Here is a 21,666-nt window from a genome sequence, read left to right as displayed (position 1 = left end):
ATTTGTTTGACAGTGGCATCTGTAAAGATGTGTCGAACTCTCACGGAAACGTTAAACGGCCGCAAAAGGTGGAATTGTGCCGATCATTAACAGATACCCGTTGTTTGTATCGCCTTGTACTTGGTGCTCTGTAAGCAGTAACAGTTAACTCGAGGATAGCTCTGCAGGGTATAGGTGTTTCCCCATTTTACGGGGGAGACCACAGGCTCAGTCATGTCTATACAGCTTGTCCAAAGACACAGAGCTCAGTAAAGGCAGCACTGTGATTAAAACCTGGGTCCATCCAGCACTGAAAGTTCTTATACTACGCGGCATTTATGTAGTTTAGAGACTAGGTGTATCTTCACCGGCTTGAGTCCTTTCCATCAGTTTGTTTACTTATTTGATCTCTTTTAAGGGTCTAAAAATACACTTTATAATTCCAGATTGTTCATACAGTGGACAAATGGCTATTTCTCAGCTCTGCTTAAGAGAGGTTATCTATGTTACTTCTCCCATTTTGGTTAGTTTCATAGATGTCATTCTGTTATCTTTGTATTCATTTCCCCGTTCTGAGTTTGTCCTATTTGATTGAGACTTCATGTTTTAACAGCAAAAAATATTGTTAACTTTGTCTGTTTTTAAAGAAACTGTCAGATTGTTTTCTATCCTTTCTACCTGTTACTTGTGTTCAGTCTTTCAGAGATGAAGAATAGGAACCAAACACATTAAAAATGAGGCAGATTAAGAACAGTTTCCAGAGAATTGAGGATTCTTTTAGGATTACCAAAATTCAATTCAGCACATTTGTTCTTGAAGCTACTGTGAGTTCTCTGGTTGCACAATCAGGTGCTTGTTCTCTGATCAGAATAATATGGGACGGAGCTGGTGAGCATGAGCTGTCCAGGCCAGGGGGTGCTGATGATGTCCACGCCCTTATTGGAAAGGTAGTTAGCAGAAGTAAAATTTGACTCTCTCCTAAGAAAACCCTAGCCTGTGAGTGAGGATATCCTCACGCACTTGAACTTTCCGTTCCTTTAGGGTTGTTTTTCTTAGTGCCTTTTTACTTAGATGGCTTACTGTGGAGGTACACTTTACTGGCTAATCTTTTCCACCCCTTTTCTTTTGTTGGGATTAGTGCCAGAACAGATAAAGCCCAGTGTAAGCCAGCCTCAGCCTGCCAACTCTAATAACGGCACTTCCACAGCAACCAGCACTAATAATAATGCCAAGCGAGCCACAGCCAACAATCCGCAGCAGCCGCAGCCGCCGCAGCAGCCACCACAGCCGCCACAGCAGCCGCAGCAGCCGCAGCCGCAGCCGCAGCCACCACAGGCCTTGCCTCGGTATCCTCGGGAAGTACCACCACGATTTCGCCACCAGGAACACAAACAGCTTCTAAAGAGGGGTCAGCATTTTCCTGTCATAGCAGCAAACCTGGGATCTGCTGTTAAAGTGTTAAGCAGCCAGTCAGAAAGCAGTGCTTTAACAAACCAACAGCCACAAAATAACGGAGAGGTGCAGAACAGCAAAAACCAGTCAGGTGAGAGAAGGCATTTCTTACGAGACTCCCACTGTCATCATTAGCAGCGTAGCAAGTGTATACATTCATGGCTTTTGGGGGGTGTATTTGTGTTCGTCAGTGTCTGCAAATAAGAGTTCCGTGCAGGGAGTTACGAATGGGGAACCCTAAAAATGTTTCCTGTAAGCTGACTGCCCATCCTGCTTTTTAAATGATTATTTTAATCACTGTCCCTCCAGGTTCTACCCATTTTAGTAAGTAGCTTATAGCTTAAATCGATAAAACTGTAGCTCAGATTGAGCACCCTCCCCCAAGGGATGTGCTAAGCAGTTATACACATTATTGCAATTAATTGTTGACAGCTCTGTGAGGCATAAGTTGTTCTTATCCTCACTTTTCAACAGAGGTAACTGGGGCACCAAGACATTAGCTAACTTGCCTGACCTCACTCCGTTACCATGTGCCATTAAAAGACTGTTGCACGTGGAAATTATATTCAGACAGCACACCCATTCAGTTATTGCCACAGATCAGCAAGGGTGGTGAGGCAGGAAGTGTATGTGATTACAGTTTTTCTCAAAGCTCGGTTTGTTTCAACATGTTCTGACGGGCTCTGATGGTTTGTCCGTTCATTTTTCAAACTGTTTTGAAGCATTTACTACAAGCCAGATAGAGACTTGAGGAGAATCAAGTTTCCCACACATGCAAACACTAGCAGATCCTGGTTATGAACAAAGTTTCTAGAGCCAAATGGACCTGGCTTTTAAATCCCGGCTCTTTGGACATGTTACTTAATTGCGCTACGAGCCTGCGTCTCATCCGAGCAGCCTTTACTAACCGTCCCGGCAAGAGTTGCTCTCTTTCTCTCTCTGTGCTGTCCTATGTACACCAGGAACTCTGCACGTCATGTTACCGTGTCTCCCAGCTAATGAGGGGCAGAGCTCAAGTTCCAGCTCCAGAGCTGTGCTCCTGACAGCCGTGCTGTATTTGGGCACCATACTGCACGGTGGTGGGGAAGGAGGAAGAGGACACAGACGTGATCTTTCTAGCATAGGTGATCAGAGCAGCACATTAGTATTGGAAAGGATGCAAACGTAAATTACCACCGCCCCTCCCCCCACACCCCAGCCACTTAACTCCCTTGTGTGGGCTTGCCCAATCACTTAACTTACTTGGACCTTCTCCTAATCGGTTAGTACGGACATTAGTGCCCAACCTATATGGTTGCTTTGAGGATTAAACTGTGCGATGTGTTTTAAGCATGTAGCTTGGCGCCTAATGTTTAGGTGCTGAATGAATTATCTTCCCCAAAACTTTTACAGAAGAACTTGTACTTTTCAGGAAGAAGAGTCTGGTTTAGACATTATATATGATGCCAAGCAGTTAATTTGGTGTGAAGTTCATCTGAGAAATCAGATTGGGAACAGATGTATTGAGTCATCAGCATGTTTTCTAAAAGTGTGGTTGAAACCTTAGGAGAGGCTACTCACACAACACGTGCTCGAGTACCTACTACACGCCAAACTGGTGGCATCGGAGTTCACAAAACAAACAGGGAAGGGGGCCAGTAAATTTAGAAAATGGTATGATGTTGAATACGCTTTTTCAGTTTGGGACATGAAAGAACAAAGGTGTTTTTGAAATGGACCAATAGGAGTGTAAGAGTGTTTTTCTCAAAAGTGGGTAGTGGTCAGAAATCCCCAAGAATGACAGATGTGCATTCAGATGAAAAGAAGGCCTGTGTGAGCATAGGAAGAAATCTTCAACAGAGGCTGAAAAGGAAAAGTATCCTGCGTGTTTCTCCAAGGACTTTCCGAGGGGGCACTGCCTTAATGTGGAGGTGGAGCCGGAAGCCAGGAGGGTGCGGCAGTCGGCAGTCTGGCTGAGCCCGGAGGCTTGTGAATGACAAAGGCAGAGTGCTCTGCAGAAAAACCAGACTTGTGCTTTTATCTGTTTTGAAAACATTTGCGAACCCCCCTTACCAGCATATGTCGCATGTTTACATTAAAACCTCTTTGTAGGCGCTACTCAGAGTAGGAGCAACTTTAGCCACGTAAGAGACCGCCGGGTGTCTGTGAGCCAGGGAAGCCGCCTGAGACTGTCAGGCCTGCCCTGGCCTCTGAGGGGAATTTACAGCAGTAACGACTAACCTTTAGCGGGTGTTCGCTACGATGCACACACCTCACGAACACATTCAAGCCTCATTTTACAGATTCGAGCTTAGGCTAGTGATCAGTGAGGAGCGGCGTAGCCTATGTTGTAAACAACTTGAGCAGCGGTCCACAGACACAAAAGCCGCGGTGTTGTGAACCGCATGCAGTTCCGAATTGTACGAACACAATCTTAACTTTTAATTTTTGTATCCGTGTTTGACATTTTTGTTTCCCGAACAGATGCAGTTAATGGAGATGATTTGACGTGTTAATCAGTACATACAATAAATACGCAGCTATTTGCTTAAAGTTTTCATGATAAAAGTGAGGAGTGCTGGATACACCTCCCTTGTCCTCACAGAACTCATTTCTCGTTTATTCAGTGCAGTCAGGGAGCAGGGGTCTCACCTAGATGAGAATAGTACTTCGTGAATCAGAGGTCACAAGCTCAGCCCCTCCGAGGGCCTGGCAAGTAAGTGAAGTAGAAGATGAGAAAGAGTGATGGGAACTGGGGCAACTGTACTGAGTTTTGTACCCTTCCGAAATACCTGTGCCAGCCTTTAGAACCCTGCTGCGCCGGTCAAACCACACTGTTCTGCGTGCCCAGCTTCCCGTTTGTGGCCGGGCCTCAAACACGCACGATGCTTTCGGTCCGTGCCAAGGGACTTAGAGCCTTCGGGTATCGGGCTTTGCTGCTGCCCAAATAACACTTCAGTTTGGGGGACCTAGAGGCCTTTAGGTAATAAAGGATCTGGGCGGCGCTGATGCACCTAACAGGGCTGGCAGCAGTATTGTTCTTACGGGGCCAAAGTGTTCCGACCCACGTTTTATTATCCAGCTGGGATAATAAGGGATAAAGGGAGAGAGAAACAAATCCCCGTGTACCCTGCACCCAGATCCAGCGGTTCTTAGTAGTTCCCACCTTGACTTCACATACACACCTCCTTCCCTCACCTTCCTCCTCGCCTTCACGTGTACACTTCCCCATCATGTGTACATACGTGTGCACACACGTGCACATTCATTACACTTCACCTTTAATACTGCTACAGGAAGTTCCCCAAGAATAAGGATCGTCTCCTGTGCAACCATGATGCCACGATCCACCCCTGCGCAAAGAGGGGGCACGTTCAGTATCTTGTAATACGTAGTTCGTGTTCACAGTTCCACTGGTTCTTCCAAGAATGTCATTTTGTTTGTTTATGGTAGGATATCGTTTATATAAAATATAAAGCCTGCAAAACAGCATTCTGTATTGCTTAGAGATGAGTTCAGATACAGCATTTTGAGTGGTTACCCCTCGGTGACTCACTGGGGAAGGGAGGAGATGTGGTCAGAGAAGGGTGCACAGGACTTTTTTGTATTAGTTATTTCTCACGGGGAGGGGCATGTGGGTATTGTCTGCATTACTTTTCATAGCCTTTACTACGTTTGAATTTTTTTTTTTTTTTAAGAGATCTCAAGGTCATTTGAGCTATCATGGGGAATGACCAAGAAACGGGGCTGTTTTAATGAAAAAGAAAATGTTAAGGTTTCCAGAGGTGTTTCAAGATGAAAATATTGTCCATCCACCTGTGCTCTTTACTGCCTTTTCAGTGTGGTTCACGTCCTTGCTGTCCCGGAGCTTCTGCTTTTTGCTCTCTACTCGCACCTCTTCGCCCTTAGTCTATAAACCTAGTTAAGCTTGTATCGTCTTTTTAAGAAAAATTTAAACTCCCAGTCTCCTGAGGAATCACAGAATTTCTCTCCTCCACCGTCTCGCAGAGTGGTCTATATTTGTACTCTCCGATACATCACTTCAGTCCTCTGTAGTCTGGCTCCTGCTCACTTGACTAAAATAGCTCTTCCTAAGGTCACTGATCTTCTGAACGACAAATCCAGACTAACTTATTTTTAGTTTTAGTTGTGGCAAAAAACAGACTTTTCCGTTTTTATCTTAATAGACACCTACATTTTTGTTGATCGCGCCCTCCTCCTGAAAGCTCTTGCATTCTTTCCCTTTTCTTTGACCAATTTTCAGGTTTTATTCCCCCCCATGGCTTTGCTTCAGATCTCTCCCCAGTTTTAGGTTCATGTCCTCTGGATGTCTTCAGCTGATGTGAGGCCCCTCAAACCCCACACGTCCAAAATGGAACTTCTCATCTGGCCACATTCCAGTGTCTCTTTCTGGGTTCCATTGCTCAGAAGGTTGGCACCCCCATCATCCAGCACCAGCCATCTAGAAATCTTAAACTCATGTCTCACGGGCCACTGGTTGTCCAGGTCCTGCTGGTTCATCTCCCACATGTCTCAGCTTTCCTCTCCCGGGGATGGCCATCACCACTGGCCCCATCGAGGCACTCACCATCTGGTCTGGAGCAGCACCCCTGAGATTGTCTTTTATGGTTGTCTCCCAGCAGCCTCACCTCGTGTCACAAACCAGAAACCAACCATGATCCGTGCATCACATTTGGTTGGTAGTATTGCTTTTGTCTTCTTTAATCTAGAAGAGGATGGCTTGCAGCCCATTCCAGTCAAGTTTTACTGGAAGACTGCCACGCCACTCGTGTCCACATTGTTTTTATGCCTGCTTCCAGGCCACAGTGGCAGAGTGGTTGCCACAGAGACCATCTGACTGGCAAGACTTAAAATTTTCACTAATCGGACCTTCACGGGAAAAGTTTTCCCAGCCCCTGGACTAGAGGCCAGAATAACTGAAAGAAACGTTCTAGACTTTGTCCCTTGAGTGCTGTTTGAAATTGTGCATGTCAGCCTCTCATATTCCCAGTGATACTGCATCATCCTTCCCAGAAATACTATGACACGGAAGTACTATTTACTTCTGAAGGACTTTCTCCTCTGGTGAGAATGAAGTCTTTAAGGCAGAAAGCACATGTTTAACTGTTAAATCTGTTATATGCTATATATTTAATAAGAAAAGTAAATGAACTTTCTTGAATCTAAATTCTTCCTGAGCAGATTATACTGTTAATTTACAAATCACTTGAATTATAGCCAGTCTGTGCTCTGCCTGCACACGCCCGCTTTGATCTTTGTGCAGAGGCTCTAGGAAGTGATACCTTTCTTCTTGAGATGTGATGCTAGAGCTGCCCCCAGCACCCTTGAGAGACTAGGAGCCGGTGGTAGTTTGCATTTCCAGTGTTCTGCAGTTAAAGCACAGTCATACAGATCTTAGTTTGCCCACATCATTGCCGTGTGTACAGATTTGTGTTTTGCACCACACTCAGTAAAACTCCACTGTCCCCTTTCCTCACGCCAACACGGGGTTTCACAGTCTCGCTGTTGCTTGCTGTTTCCTGGAAAAACTTAACAGGATTGTTAATAAGGTTCCTCTGGGTTTATCCTCTGGATCATTTGTGATGATGGGTTTTGGTTTCCTTATCTGTAAGGGAAACATACTAAAAATTTGACCTCTCCCAATTCTGAAATAATCTCAGTCTCTGAAATGTTTTAGTTGCAATCGCCGAGGAACCCTCTTCTTTTTACACCTTAATTAGACGAGGATCTCCCCACCTCTGTCTAAACTGCACATTTTTCATAACCAAAAGGTCCTTGGTAAACAGTTTTCAAAATACTCTTTTAGGTTTTTTTGAAAGTATCAAATAGTTTTCAGATTAAAAATGGAATTTTAGCTAATAAGTGCTGCTGGATCTCTCCTTTTCCTAAAATACATAGAAATATATAGCAAAAGACACATTTAGACCACCACCACCTCCAAACCAGCTCATGACTAGATTCTGAGAAATTTTTACTAACATTAAAGGTGATAGAATTTGGTTTGCAAAATGTATCATGCTGTTTGCTGGGGGGTTTTTTTTTGTTTGTTTGCTTGCTTGCTTTTGATGTATTCTGACATAAAAAGGCTTCGCATTTGGGGCAAGTAGTCAGATCTAGGTCCTTTGTTTTGTGGGTTTTTTGTTTTTTGTTGTTTGTTTTGTTTTTTTTTTTTTTACTTTTTTATGTATAAAAATTCTCATTCACTGGTGACTTCATGGTTTCACCTTTTAACACAATCATATGAAATTATTTTTGACAAATTTTGTCTCATTTCAAGAAATCTTTTTAAAGTATTGGATATTCCTTTTCTCCTGTTGATTTAAAATGCTAACATTTCACAAATGCTTGGATCTGTTTCTGGTTTGCTTTTACTGTTCGGTTAAAGCTTAGACACTCGGGCAGTGCAGCACTGGCTAGCTGTTGCATGATCATGCAGTTTCCCCCACCCTCTCCCACTCCTGAGATTTTTTTTTGAATTTTCTTATGTTCTACATGAATCTTTAAGTCACTTAAACCAAGTTACAGACTCCTGCTGGCAATTTCTTCTAATTGAATTAAACTTTAAGAAAGAATATTATTATTATCTTCTTATTCAGGAACAAGTTTCTGTATTTAATCAAGTTGTCTTCTGTGGCCTGCAATCAAATGTAATCATAAATGACTAAATATTTTTGTTAGCTTTGTTCCAAGCTGCTTTATAGTTTCTGTGGCTGCTGCAGTTAGGATCCTTTTTCAATCACATTTTCTCATTGACTATTTCTGGTGTATAGGAAAACCATGGCTTTTACATGTTAACCTGCTTTGTTTCCTGTCTGCTCTCCGTACCTTTTTCTGGATCATCTTCCAGCACAAGGCTGCGTATTAGTGTTGACGACACCTATCCTACCTTTTTCCTGTCGTTATGGGAGTGCTTTTGCTGTTTCAGTGTTAAATTCCAGGTCTGTTCGTTTATTTTCAGCTTAAGTAGTTTTGTCTAACATTCTTGATCTTACTTACTGACTCCTGCTATTTGGAAGTGGCAAGAAAACACGCGCTTGCAGAAAAACAAAGAATGGAAACAAGTACTTTTGCTCTAGCCTTTGAGATGATGGTGGTGGTGGTGGTGGTGGTGGTGGTGGCGGCGGCGGCGGCGGCGGTGGCGGCGGCTTGATTATTTAGATTTGGAGATGTGGATGGATTTGGGGCTTGGCAGTGTTTAGGATTTGCCGCGCTCAGGAAGCAAGCAAGGATAAATCTTAGGTTTTAGGAAACTTACTGAGATGAAGAAAAGCAATAAAGAAGCAGGAACTTTTTTCCCCCTTTGAGAGGAGGTGCCTGTGGGGGAATAATTCAGGAATTAGCATTCTTTGTGAGTTATGTAGAGATTTAAAGTAAGCAGGTTGTTGTATGCTTTCCAGTTTTGTTCTTCCTGAGATAGACGTGATGGAGTGAAAAATGTGCTTTGGAGACAGGACTGAAAAATCCCAGTAATCGTCACTATATATTAATCAGTGATAATAACCGCCCTCATTTATTAAGTACCTACTCTGGATCAGGTATGGTTCAAAGCACTTTTAATTATTAACCACTCAATCTTCCAGCTATTTGTGATGGGTATTATTATCGTCCCTGCTTTACAGATGAGGAAACTAATTTGCAGGAAGACGGAGCCTCTTGCCTGTGATCACACAGCTAGTAAATGGCAGGGCAGCTTTTAAGTCCAAGCAGTCTGGCAACAGAGCTGTGCTCTTACTCACTGTACCCAGTTGGCGCTCCGTGGAGCAGTTCCTCGAAGCTGGTGTTGAACTAAATACTTTACACAGGACAGTGTAGCTCCCGGCTGGGTGGCGTGGTGCAGTTTGTGTCCCCAGTCTGCAGACTTGGTCATACAGCTGCTGCATAGAGCCCGGACTTGAACCTCTGTGTCTCTAGAGTTCCAGCTGTGTTGTTATTAGCCACCTAGTTTTTTCACCCAAGTGCTGAATCCGCTCTTCCTCACCTGTGCTATAACTTACCCTCTGGGCCTCGATTTCCCCGTCTACAAAGTTGAAGGTAATAGCTGTGCTTTAGGGTCGTTCCAAGGAGTCAGTGACAAAAATGCATAGAAAACACATGACCCATGGTACTGAATGATGTTGCTGGCGGTGCAGGTGCTAGTCCGTGTATTGGCTTGTTTTTGCCCAACGAGACAGACTGTTCGGTGTCTTGTGTTTTGTGACAAAAATCCTTCTCACAGGCAATGAAAGATGGCAAACTTGATTTGGCAGCTGAAAAAACCTGACTCTCAAACAGGGAGCGGAGACCAGAGTCTCTCATAGAACTTTAAATTTCATGTATTTAGTGAATTATATACATGCTTTTGGTTTCTCTTTAGTCCTTTTTTCTGCTACTCTTTTCTAGCTCATAATGTTTTGCTGCTTGGAGGTTGTGCTTTGAGACAAAATGATACCAGGTGAACCTGGTTTTCCACATTAGCAACATCCTGATAGTGAGTTATATATGTTTTCTAGGCCTCCAGTCCCTGGCGGTTGGCTCATTGAGTCTGGGATATGACTTGAACCCGTGGGTTATTTAGAAGCACCACATAGGATTCTGATTACCACTCTAGTCGAGAACTACAACATAAGCGACCCCCTAAAGGCAGTCTAAATGCAGACATCTTATGCAGGTTAGCATCTCTGAGAAACTACTAACTACCAGATCCTTAAGCCAAGTGAGAGTAATGAATCTGGGAAGGTATTAGAAACATGAGAACTGCCTGCCCCCTACCTGCGGCAAAATAACTAGATGATGAGATACAGCGGTGAGGCCAAGAGTATAGGATTATATGACTGGTCGGTCATTAATAGTGTCCAGTGTCTGCCCTTGATTTTTTTAATCCTCGCAATTCTGTGATCTTCTAAAAAAACATGGCTGTGAAGGTAAATTAAATTTTTATGAAGGGGAATGGAACTAAAAATATGCTGACTTGTGTGCAGTATTTCAGGTTGAGTATAAACACTAATGAAATGGAAATATAATGGAAAAGACTTTGTAATTTTTATAAGCATGTTATAATACCCAAAAACAGTTGTGTGAAAAAGCCGTTCTAAGAAAGGGAAGACAAGAAGGCATTTCTAGTATATTTCTAATACATTTAATCAAGTTTGTCTATTTGTCCGTACCCATCTACTTTCCAACCCCTTCTTTCTCATGTCAGGCCTCTAGGCCTGGGTTGCCTCATTATGCTAATACGCTTACTATCACCTAGTCCTTCCTGACACCAAAATTCTTTTCTTTGCTGATAAGGTAACAGTTTGTTCATTCAGCAGATATTTATTGAGAGGGGGCTCTTATGTTCCAGGTGCTGCTTTAGGCTTATAGGATAACATCAGTGAACAAAGCAGCAAAATACCCTTCCCGTGTGGGATTAACAATTGGATGAGAAACGTTGGCGGCTGGCATATACCCAGTGCCTTTGTAACCATACTGCCAAGTATCGTATTTGTCAGTATGGCGGAACCACATACATTTATAACGTACTTATCATTTTCTCAGACCCTTCCTAAGTGTTTTTGTACTTCTCCTTTACTCTAGATCTAAACCACAACACTTCAGGATCCCATTATGAAAATTCGCAGCGGGGACCTGTGTCTTCTCCGAGTGACTCTAGCACAAATTGTAAGAATGCTGTTGTGAACGACTCCCCTGAGAAAGAAGTATGGCCCTCAGTCCCTGGCAGTGATCCAGAGTTGGCTTCAGAATGTATGGATGCTGATTCTGTCTCCAGTTCTGAATCAGAGAGAAACATCACTATCATGGCTTCAGGGAACACAGGTGGTGAAAAAGATGGCCTTCGGAATAGCACTGGACTTGGTTCCCAAAACAAGTTTGTGGTTGGTAGCAGCAGCAATAATGTGGGCCATGGAGGTAGTACTGGGCCATGGGGTTTTTCCCATGGAGCCATAATAAGCACATGTCAGGTCTCTGTGGATGCTCCTGAAAGCAAATCAGAAAGTAGCAACAATAGAATGAATGCTTGGGGCACTGTAAGTTCTTCATCAAATGGAGGGTTAAATCCAAGCACTTTGAATCCAGCTAGCAACCATGGTGCCTGGCCAGTATTAGAAAACAACGGACTTGCCCTAAAAGGGCCTGTAGGGAGCGGTAGTTCCGGCATCAATATTCAGTGCAGTACCATAGGCCAGATGCCTAACAATCAGAGTATTAACTCTAAAGTGGGTGGCTCTGCCACCCATGGTACCTGGGGAAGCCTTCAGGAAACTTGTGAATCTGAAGTAAGTGGTACACAGAAGGTTTCATTCAGTGGTCAACCTCAGAATATTACCACTGAAATGACTGGACCAAATAACACTACTAACTTTATGACCTCTAGTTTACCAAACTCCGGTTCAGTACAGAATAATGAACTGCCTAGTAATACAGGGGCCTGGCGTGTGAGCACAATGAATCCTCCTCAGATACAGGCTCCGTCAGTTATGAATGGCACTTCCCTTTCTCACCTTAGCAATGGAGAGTCAAAAAGTGGAGGCTCTTACGGTACTACGTGGGGTGCCTATGGTTCTAATTACTCTGGAGACAAATGTTCGAGCCCTAACGGCCAAGCTAATGGTGACACTGTGAATGCAACTCTAATGCAGCCTGGCATGAATGGGCCTGTGGGCACTAACTTTCAAGTTAACGCAAATAAAGGAGGAGGCGTGTGGGAGTCCGGGGCAGCGGGTTCCCAGAGTGCGTCATGGGGAAGCGGGAATGGCGCCAGTTCTGGAGGAAGTCGAAGAGGGTGGGGAGCTCCCGCACAAAACACTGGCACTAATCTACCCGGCGCGGAGTGGAGCAAACTGCCTAGCAATCAGCATTCCAATGACAGTGCAAACGGCAATGGTAAGAAGTTTACAAACGGATGGAAATCTACTGAGGAAGAGGATCAGGGTGCTGCCACATCCCAGACAAACGAGCAGAACAGCGTGTGGGCCAAAACAGGAGGAACAGTGGAGAGTGAAGGTAGTACAGAAAGCACTGGACGCCTCGAGGAAAAAGCAACTGGGGAAAGTCAGAGTAGAGATAGGAGGAAAATTGATCAGCACACATTACTCCAAAGCATCGTGAACAGGACTGACTTGGATCCACGTGTCCTCTCCAACTCTGGTTGGGGACAGACTCCGATTAAGCAGAATACTGCCTGGGACACCGAAACTTCACCTAGAGGGGAAAGAAAGACTGACAATGGGACAGAGGCCTGGGGAAGCTCTGCCACACAGACTTTTAACTCAGGGGCGTGTGTAGATAAGACTAGCCCTACTAGTAACGATACCTCATCTGTATCGGGGTGGGGAGATCCCAAACCTGCTCTGCGGTGGGGAGATTCCAAAGGCTCGAACTGCCAGGGGGGATGGGAAGATGATTCTGCTGCTACAGGAACGGTCAAGAGCAATCAGTGGGGGAACTGCAAAGAAGAGAAGTCCACGTGGAATGATTCGCAAAAGAGCAAACAGGGATGGGGTGACGGGCAAAAATCAAACCAAGGGTGGGCCGTGTCCGCCAGCGATAACTGGGGAGAAACTTCAAGGAGTAACCATTGGGGTGAGGCTAATAAGAAATCTAGCTCAGGAGGTAGTGACAGTGACCGGTCCGTTTCCGGTTGGAACGAACTTGGTAAAACTAGTTCTTTTACTTGGGGAAATAACATAAATCCAAATAATTCATCAGGATGGGATGAATCTTCTAAACCTAATCCTTCCCAGGGATGGGGAGATCCTCCAAAGTCTAATCAGTCTCTAGGTTGGGGAGATTCGTCGAAGCCAGTCGGTTCTCCAGACTGGAACAAGCCACAAGACCTTGTCGGATCCTGGGGGATCCCGCCAGCTACAGGCAAACCTCCCGGTACAGGCTGGCTGGGAGGACCTATACCAGCCCCGACAAAGGAAGAAGAGCCCACAGGCTGGGAGGAACCATCCCCGGAATCCATACGTCGCAAAATGGAGATTGATGACGGAACTTCGGCTTGGGGAGACCCAAGCAAGTACAACTACAAAAATGTGAACATGTGGAACAGAAACGTCCCGAACGGCAGCGGCCGTTCAGACCAGCAAGCACAGGTCCAGCAGCTGCTCCCGTCTGCAAGTGCCATCTCCAGCAAAGAGACGGGCGGCGGCTCCGGTAAGTTTCCACCGGGTCGAGTCTGGTGGTGTCACACAGCACCCCCCAGGACTGCAGTAGCCTCGTTTCGTTTACCGCTGCTGTTAAGATTTGTTTCACAGAGTAGTTGGATATGCACGCAAAGGGCTTTTCTGCTCTAATGCAGGAGAAGCTTCTAGGGAAGATGGTAACGGGCAAGGTGTGTAACATGAGGGAGCGGAGCTCTGCCGGTGGCCGCGCTGGTTGTGACCCTCACGCGCTCCATTCTCTGTTAGGAAGGCTTCAGAAGGCAGAGTCGGAAAAGTGGTGTCGAGTGGGAATGCCGTACATTTCCCACTTCTCCGGAGCCTAGCCGTCACTTCTTGGTTTTGTTATTTGACTACAGTAGTCCCAGAAATACAGCAAGCATCCAAGTATAATACTCTAAACACCAGGTGCTGTATTTGGCCTCCAGAGACATTTATTTAAGGAGGCCTGAAATCCAAGTCTGTTAGACACACAGTGTGTATGTGTGCTTAACACATTTGATAATACTTTTCTGGTGGTACGTTCCACTTTCCTCCCATAACAAGGAACTGATTGCCATCTCTGCAGATTATCTTGACAATGAGGTTTTCATTAAGTGTCACTGGAATGCATTGTCTTTGTTAATGGAGGTTTTATTGAATAATAATCCCACCGGACGTAGCGATAGCAGTGTTTTCATAAACTAACCTCTCAGCATCTAATTCGTCTCCCAAGTAGAGCTTATTGTATTAATTTGAATTTAATTCTTAGAAGAAACAGGTGCCTATCTGAGGGAAAGGCTGTTTGGGTTCTTTTAAACAATGTTGATGGGTTTGCTTTGGGCAACTTAACACTTCAGAATTTTTAAGAAGCATTGTCCAGCAGGTATAAAAATCGGATACCTACCTTTTGTTAGTCTGGCAGTTCATTTTTGTTTATCCCAGAACAGTGATGTTGAAAGGTTGCCCTTAGGGTACAAATTTCATCCACACGCTGTTAACGCGGCTTGATCACCCGCTTGAATTCACTAGGTTTGGCTCAGAGTGACTTGACTTTCCCAGGAATTAAGTTCGTCTTCGAAGGAAGATAACTTGCCATAATCGGGGTTATTGGAAGCAGTCTGCTCTACACCCAGAGGGCAGTTAGGAAAGAAGAGGTGGAAAAAGTCACATCACTGGCTAAACTATCATAATGGGAAATGACTCGTCATCTTTGCATAAAACAGATGCCATCTGTTTTTGCGCATCACAGCATCATTATTAGATACGCGAATGTGAAGGTCTTCATCTTTTGTTCCCTAAAGTATTCCTTACTGCCCCTTATTCCACCGCCCCACCCTACCATGTGCTGATGACTTCTTTTCCCACACTTTCTAAAGGCTGGGGTGAGCCCTGGGGGGAGCCTTCTACTCCAGCCACAACTGTGGATAATGGTACTTCAGCATGGGGTAAACCCATAGACAGTGGTCCCAGCTGGGGGGAGCCCGTTGCTGCGGCATCCAGCACGTCCACGTGGGGCTCCAGCTCTGTTGGTCCTCAAGCGTTAAGCAAATCTGGTAAGTTGTTGATAATTCCTGGTAGCTATTTTGTCACAGTGGTGATCGGTCGTTGACTAGGACTGTAAATAATCAGATAATGTTTATATTGTAAATGTATTCCTGTATTATCATACTGGATGATTTCACTGGCTCTTTGAATTCGTAACTTGGTTTGCTCTTTTATCGTTGTGAATTTTCTTACCTTTCCTTAGAACTGTGCTAACTATTAAGGATTTGCATATACTTCACCAAATCTAAATTAAATTACATTTTACCAAATAAGATTATCTAGTAACGGTCAAGCAACTTTTATGCTGTCCGGCATGAGTGACTGAATATATAGTCATGTGGACGCATATCCAAAATGTCCGGCTGAGGTTTCAGATAATTCCCTGAATATTATATGTAAAATGAACAAAGTTCAAGAAGGACCCCTGTTATTTAGATGAACACGGTCACTGTCCCATAAGTTGTGCGTGGGGTACCCCGTAGGACTTCCAAAGGCTGAGTATAGAGATGAGATACTTTCTGCTTATGATTTGCAATACTTTTTGGCCGTGCTCGTTGAAAATGTATTTCAAAATGAAGTTTTAAATTTTTTCTATCCTCTGCCCTGTGCGCTGCCATGCAGAATGTTAAGGGTGAACAAGAAGGCTACCATTGTTCCATCTTAGGTACCTTCTGTTTGTAAAAGCATGGGAGATGTTTCATTGAAATTTTTAATTTAAAAAAATTCTCAGGCTTAGGCGTGCCTGGCTGGCTCAGTCGGTAGAGCATGCGACTCTTGATCTCGGGGTCGTGGGTTTGGGCCCCATGTTGGGTGTAGAGATTACTTCTAAAAAGAAAAAAAAATTCTTGCCTAATGGAACTTTCAACTCAGTATAAAACATACACTTCTGCCCTGTAGATTTGGGAAGGGAAGTAAAAGCGGGGTTTTTTTAGGTACCCCCGTCTCGCCCCACCCTGTTAATGAGTACTCATCCTCTAGAAAGAATTGTTTGATTAAAGCATGTTTCTCTTTGTATCACAAATCCACAATCAGGGCCAAAATCTATGCAAGATGGCTGGTGTGGTGATGATATGCCATTGCCTGGAAATCGCCCCACTGGCTGGGAAGAGGAAGAGGATGTAGAGATTGGAATGTGGAATAGTAATTCATCTCAAGAGCTTAACTCATCTTTAAATTGGCCACCATATACAAAGAAAATGTCATCGAAGGTAAACATTTCAAGGGCACAGCCCTTGAAACTTTGAATTCCAAAGGTAGTTTACCCTCAGAAAAAATTGCTGTCCTGCCTGCCCATTTATGGCGACCAGTACAGTCTAGGCAGTCCCCAATTTAGGTGTAGCCTCGTGTACGGGCAGCCACCTAGAAAACCGTAAGACCACAGGAACTTCCTTTCTCCCCACTGCTACAGCTTGGGATTTCTCTCCTCCTCCCCTTCCACCAGTGCTGCCTGGGACAGCCCCTCACCCAGAGTGGTGCCCGCAGTGGTGGGGATGAAGAGAAGGGCAAATCTCCATGTTGACTCTTTCCATCCCACCGCCAGCTCATCTCCCATTCCGCTTCGCCCGGAGCCCCCAACCCCCCTTTACCCAGAATCACCGTCTTCCTTTCTCATTCCTCGTCCTCAGCCCTTCCCTCACCCCGAAAGGTCCTGTGACAGAAATGCCCAGAAATGATCAGAGTTGTTTGGTTTGTCTCCAGTATGTGGACAAATGTTACCCCCAAACCTGTCGGCACATCAGAATCATAATGGCATTTGTTAAAAGCACAACCTCCTGTACCCCAGACCTGCTGTAGTTTTGGAAATTGGACCCCAAATGTCTCTGATGCAGAGCCAGGTCTGAGACCACTGACATAAAGCACAGGTTCTTAAGAGATGGTATTGGATGCTGGTGTCAGATTCTCTTGGGGACCATTTTCAAAATATATGCCCAGCCCCCAGGTGGTTCTCCCTGGGGGGCCCTCCCCTGGGGGTTCTCCCCCCTCCCTCCCCCCCCCCCCCCCCCCGCCCCACCGCCGCCGCCACCTTTTTGAGAAACGTTTGTTTTGTTTTGTTTTTTACACCCCCCTCCCCACCCCAAGGGACCTTGCAGGTAAAATATCCAGTAGCTCCCCTAGCTGGCCACCAGGGTCCCTCCCTTTCAATCCTGGGATTCTCAGTCTAGGACCTGCCATTTTCCTTTACAAAGATTTTCATTTGGCTGAATTTGCCTGTTGCCTCCATGTAGTTTATGAAGTGTTTTCCCATATTTTACATAAGCCATTTGATCCTCATGACCTTTTGTGATAGAATACTGATTAGGAATTTGAGACCGGAAAAGGTGGTGGCATGCCCAGAGATACATAACTAGTAAGTGACAGAGCGGGAACTTAAGTTTAGGCCTTCCAGTTCCAAACCCTGTGTTCTTCCCACTGGACCATGCTGTTTTGTGACTTTGTCTTTCCTTACAGGGTCTGAGTGGCAAAAAAAGGAGAAGGGAAAGGGTGTGTAGCCTTTTTACTCTTTCTCCTTTGTTTCTGCTAGTAAAAATCTTTTAGAAAGCAACTGCAAACATTTATTTAGCCTCTGCTGTGTGCCAGGTACTGTGCTTGGTGCTGGGGGTTCAAAACCACTAGGACATGAGCTGCACCTTCAAGGAGCTCAGAGTCTAGTGTGGGGCCATAGGAGAGCTCTAAGGAGTGCCCACTTGAATTTGGAAGATGCCTGGGGGTGGGATGTGCTAAGGAGAATAGTAGCCTGACATACTAAAATGTGGAATCTCTGGACAGAGGTGACAAGAGATCTGGCTCTATAGTTAGATGAAGGGGCAGGTTGTAAAGTCTTTTCAGTACCGTGCCAAAGAACTTGAGCTTTATTCTGTTTAAAATACAGAGCCAGTGAAATTGCATAGAAGGCAACATGAACTTGGGTTTTTTAAATTACTCACTTTAAAGAAAGCTAACCAGTGATCGTATGAAAGATCATTGGCACTGAGGAGGGACCAGAGTTGGGGATCTCAGGAAGCTTCTGCACTCATTCGGGTGAGAAGTGAGGGCCTGAATGGGGAAGCAAGAATGGATGTGTAGTGCAAGGACTGATTGGAGAGACATTTTGAAATGGAAGGGACAGAAGGCCTTGGCAGCCAGTTAGGCGTGCGGGTGGGAGTGAGAGGCAGAGGAATCAAGGACGACTTCAGAAACCACGGCGAGGGTTGTTAGGTGCTTGCTTCAGAGACCTGCACTTGGGGGGGACTGTGAAGCTGTGTTCTGTCCCACAGTCGGAAGGAACAGGCGGTAGCAACGGGAAAGGGAAATTAAGGCAGCAGACCGAGAATGGCCCCATGGTCTTCACATTCACGGGACACCTTGGTCCCTGTGGCTTCCAGCCTCCCGGTCAACCGGGCATGTCGTGGACCATTCACCCCCTCGAAGCATGTCTCGGTACTTTCTGTACCGCCCGTTCCCGGCCAGCACCGGGGTGGAAGGGGGGGTCCCCAGCCTCAGCTGCTGCTGGGGTACTGTGTTCTTGACAACACGGATCATAATTTTTCAAGTCTTTCATTTGGAAACGTGTGGTGCTTTTTCAAAGTACAGCGCATGCAGCATAACTAAAGTACGCGTTATGTGGGTTTCTTTGGATGAACCCGAGAAACCTAATGACTACTTTTACATTAGTGTGGTGTGAGAGCTCCACAGATCCAGATTATGAGTAAGCTCTCAGAGCACCATCCAGTTATAAACTGGAAACTGTGTGACGAGCAGTTCTCCGTTAGTCCGAGGACCTTTTTTCCTTGTGTGGGTCATCAAGGCCCTTTGCTTCCGTCTTTTCCTTCTGACTGCTTGCCTTTAGGGATTTCTCTGTACATTACAGCTATACCAGAGGACTGGAGCAAAGGAAGTTGAAAATCAAATAAGTTGATTTGTAATTGTTAACAACTCGGATAAGAGTTGGTTGAAGGAGAAATTAATTGGCTAAAAATGAGAGTTGGGAATTGTCTTGAAGTTATAGTAATCCATCACTGTACCCAGATCAATAGAGGTGGCCGTGGCAGCTTTCTACTCTTTTGTTTTGCAAAGGGAACCATGAAAGGTGGAAACAAACAAGAAGAAGCGTGGATAAATCCATTCGTTAAACAGTTTTCAAATATCAGTTTTTCGGTAAGTATGTTTTCCCAGCAGCCCCCTCCCCTTTTAATGGTGGTCTGATACCCCATAATGTTATAGGTGGTCTGTTAACCACCTATAATGATGGTTAAATTACCCTAATTTAACTTTTTGTTTTCTTAACAAATTATTACTTACGTTTGAGGCCTTATGAGTCTGCTGGAGGTTACAATAAAATGGGCCATGAAGCCTTCTTTATTTTTATAGTTGTAGCTAAAAACATCGGTCACATATCCTCTTTGCCTTTTGACAAATAACGAAGTAAAGGTTTTCATTTTTAATTTCTTTCCATTGATGAATGAAGGCCTGCTAACATGCCCCATTTTCTTCCTTCAGAGAGACTCACCAGAAGAAAACGTACAGAGCAATAAGATGGACCTTTCTGGAGGTAAATCAGGTTGAGTTTGTATTCATCACTGATGGACAAACGGATCTGTGACATGATCCTACTAAGCGAGCACTGACCTGGGCCAGGAGAGGGGAGATCTGGGTTCCCGTTACGGTATCCTGTGCTCTCCAGCCCGCGTTAGAGTACGGTGGTTTATAAGCCTTCCAAGTGCACATCGCTGTGCAAGGTCTGAGGTCATGGTGATACCAGTCTGTGATTACCTCAAATCTAGTCCTGTCAGGAAAGTCATCCAGGTTGGGTGATAGAGTCTTAGTAATTCAGGGAACGGTATGTGTAAAGGCTCAGATAATAGGACAGAGACAGTATAAGACAGCTAGAGAAATGGCAAGTAGTTCCATGCAGTGGGAGAAGAAATGTAAATTGGTTGTGGTGGTGGGAGTGTGGTAATGAAGAAGCTTTGCCTAGGGAAGGTGCTAGAAATGAGGCAGAGGCTAAAACATAGGGAGCTGGGGCGTTTGAACTTTATTCTGAAAGCACAGAATTAAATAATTTGAAGCAGGAGAATGACATGATTTGGGTTTATGTTTTAAGAAAATTATGATGGTAGGGGCACCTGGGTGACTCAGCCAGTTAAGTGCCCAGCTCTTGATTTCTGCTCAGGTCATGATCTCACCTGAGCCCTGTGTCGGACTCTGCACTAACAGCATGGAACCTGCTTAGGATTCTCTCCCTCCCTCTCTCTCTCTGCACCTCCCCTGCTCATGCATGCATGCTGTCTCTCTGTCTCTCTCAAAATAAATAAACTTTAAAAATAATAATAATAATAATAGTAAAATTATTATGGCTGCAGGTTGAAAATGTCTTAGGACAGGAAAGATTTGCGGCAGAGGACTAAGGACAAGATACCAGAACCAGTGTGAGATTTGTTGGAGTGGGATTTCAAATCCAGTGAGGATTTCAAAACTCTAAGATAGTAGGTGGGAAGACTCTTAATTCTGTGGAGATTCAGGAATTAGAATCAACGAAAGTTGATAACCAGTCTGAACCAATTCATTGTGGAGGGTGAGGGAGCGGGTGTGATAAAAGCTGATTTCCACTTTCTTGCCTGAAAACTTTAGTAGGTGGTGCCGTTTTTCTGTTAGTCTGAGTCCGGGCAGGAGAGCGGACTATGCAGTGATTTGAACAGGAAGGTTTGATACAAATCTAAGGAATTATTCGAGTGACGAGGCTTTGGCTAGTAGGAGGTAAGGAGCACACTGAAGATAGACTAGCGGAGGCAAGGAGAGGTCTCTGACCTTAGGACTGAGGTGGCGTGCCCGTGCAAGGGGTCCAGACTCCTGGACCCGGCCTCTGCTCACCGCGTGGCAGAGAAGTCACGGTGGTGTCGCCCACGAGGAACTGCAGGAGCTGTGCCCCGCGGGGAGGTGTCTCACGGGAGGCGCTCTGCCACTAGACCGCCAGAGCCGCTGCCGGGGGTGCCGCGGCAGGGTGGGGTCTGTGCAGCAGGAGGGGGTGCCTGCACCCGGGAGACAGCAGTGTCTCCTGCACCCTCTGCCCGCAAACCTGCAGTGTCGGCCGGCCAAGGGAAAGATACGGAAAGGGTCCGGGGCTGACGAAGTGAATTTGGAGCTGAGAGGCGGTAGGTCGATGGATGGCACGGTTCACCCCGCCCTTCAACCACCGTCTTCCACACGCGCCCTGTGCGCACACTGCCCTGTCCCACTGCAGTGGCAGAGCGGCTCTGTCTTAACGAGACACGGCTCTCTTTCTCTTTCTGACGGGTGAGGAAGTCTGCCCTCTCACCAAACTGAGGAGACACACACGGTCCCAGTAGTCATTGCATTGTCATTGGCGGTATTACCACCCCTCAAAGTTAGTCACAGTTGAGACTGAAAGACCGAGTTGTAGAGCGAACTTTCAGCAGTTGGATAGGGTAGGAACTTTCATCAGTTCAGAGTGGATAAAATGAAAATGGGAGAGAGAAGGTTGGCCTATCCAGATAACCACACTCACGTAACAAACCATAGGAAACGTGCAGAGCTTGTACTGACCTCGTTTCTGTGATTGGTCAGACCT

General features: G+C 45.3%; 1 protein-coding gene across 13 annotated transcripts in view; it reads left to right on the top strand.

Annotated features, from left to right (window-relative positions):
* Window positions 1-21,666, top strand: part of TNRC6A (trinucleotide repeat containing adaptor 6A) — a 100,092-nt gene that overhangs the window by 51,970 nt on the left and 26,456 nt on the right. For 10 of the 13 annotated variants that reach the window (XR_006197853.1, XM_042922270.1, XM_042922265.1 and 7 more), the window contains 7 exons: window positions 1,118-1,522; window positions 10,987-13,569; window positions 14,933-15,109; window positions 16,134-16,309; window positions 17,550-17,582; window positions 19,155-19,235; window positions 19,578-19,629. Coding sequence is in view for 12 of the 13 variants with exons in the window: in XM_042922270.1 (XP_042778204.1) it covers window positions 1,118-1,522; window positions 10,987-13,569; window positions 14,933-15,109; window positions 16,134-16,309; window positions 17,550-17,582; window positions 19,155-19,235; window positions 19,578-19,629 (3,507 nt within the window). In the remaining variant the exon portion in view is untranslated. The remainder of the gene's footprint in view (window positions 1-1,117; window positions 1,523-10,986; window positions 13,570-14,932; window positions 15,110-16,133; window positions 16,310-17,549; window positions 17,583-19,154; window positions 19,236-19,577; window positions 19,630-21,666) is intronic. The other 3 variants (XM_042922275.1, XM_042922266.1, XM_042922274.1) reach the window with 3 other exon arrangements.

The sequence above is a fragment of the Panthera leo genome, chromosome E3 (genome assembly GCF_018350215.1).
Source record: "Panthera leo isolate Ple1 chromosome E3, P.leo_Ple1_pat1.1, whole genome shotgun sequence".
Lineage (NCBI taxonomy): Eukaryota > Metazoa > Chordata > Mammalia > Carnivora > Felidae > Panthera > Panthera leo.
The sequence above is the reverse complement of the archived record's forward strand: the minus strand, read 5'-3'. Positions and strand labels throughout refer to the sequence as shown.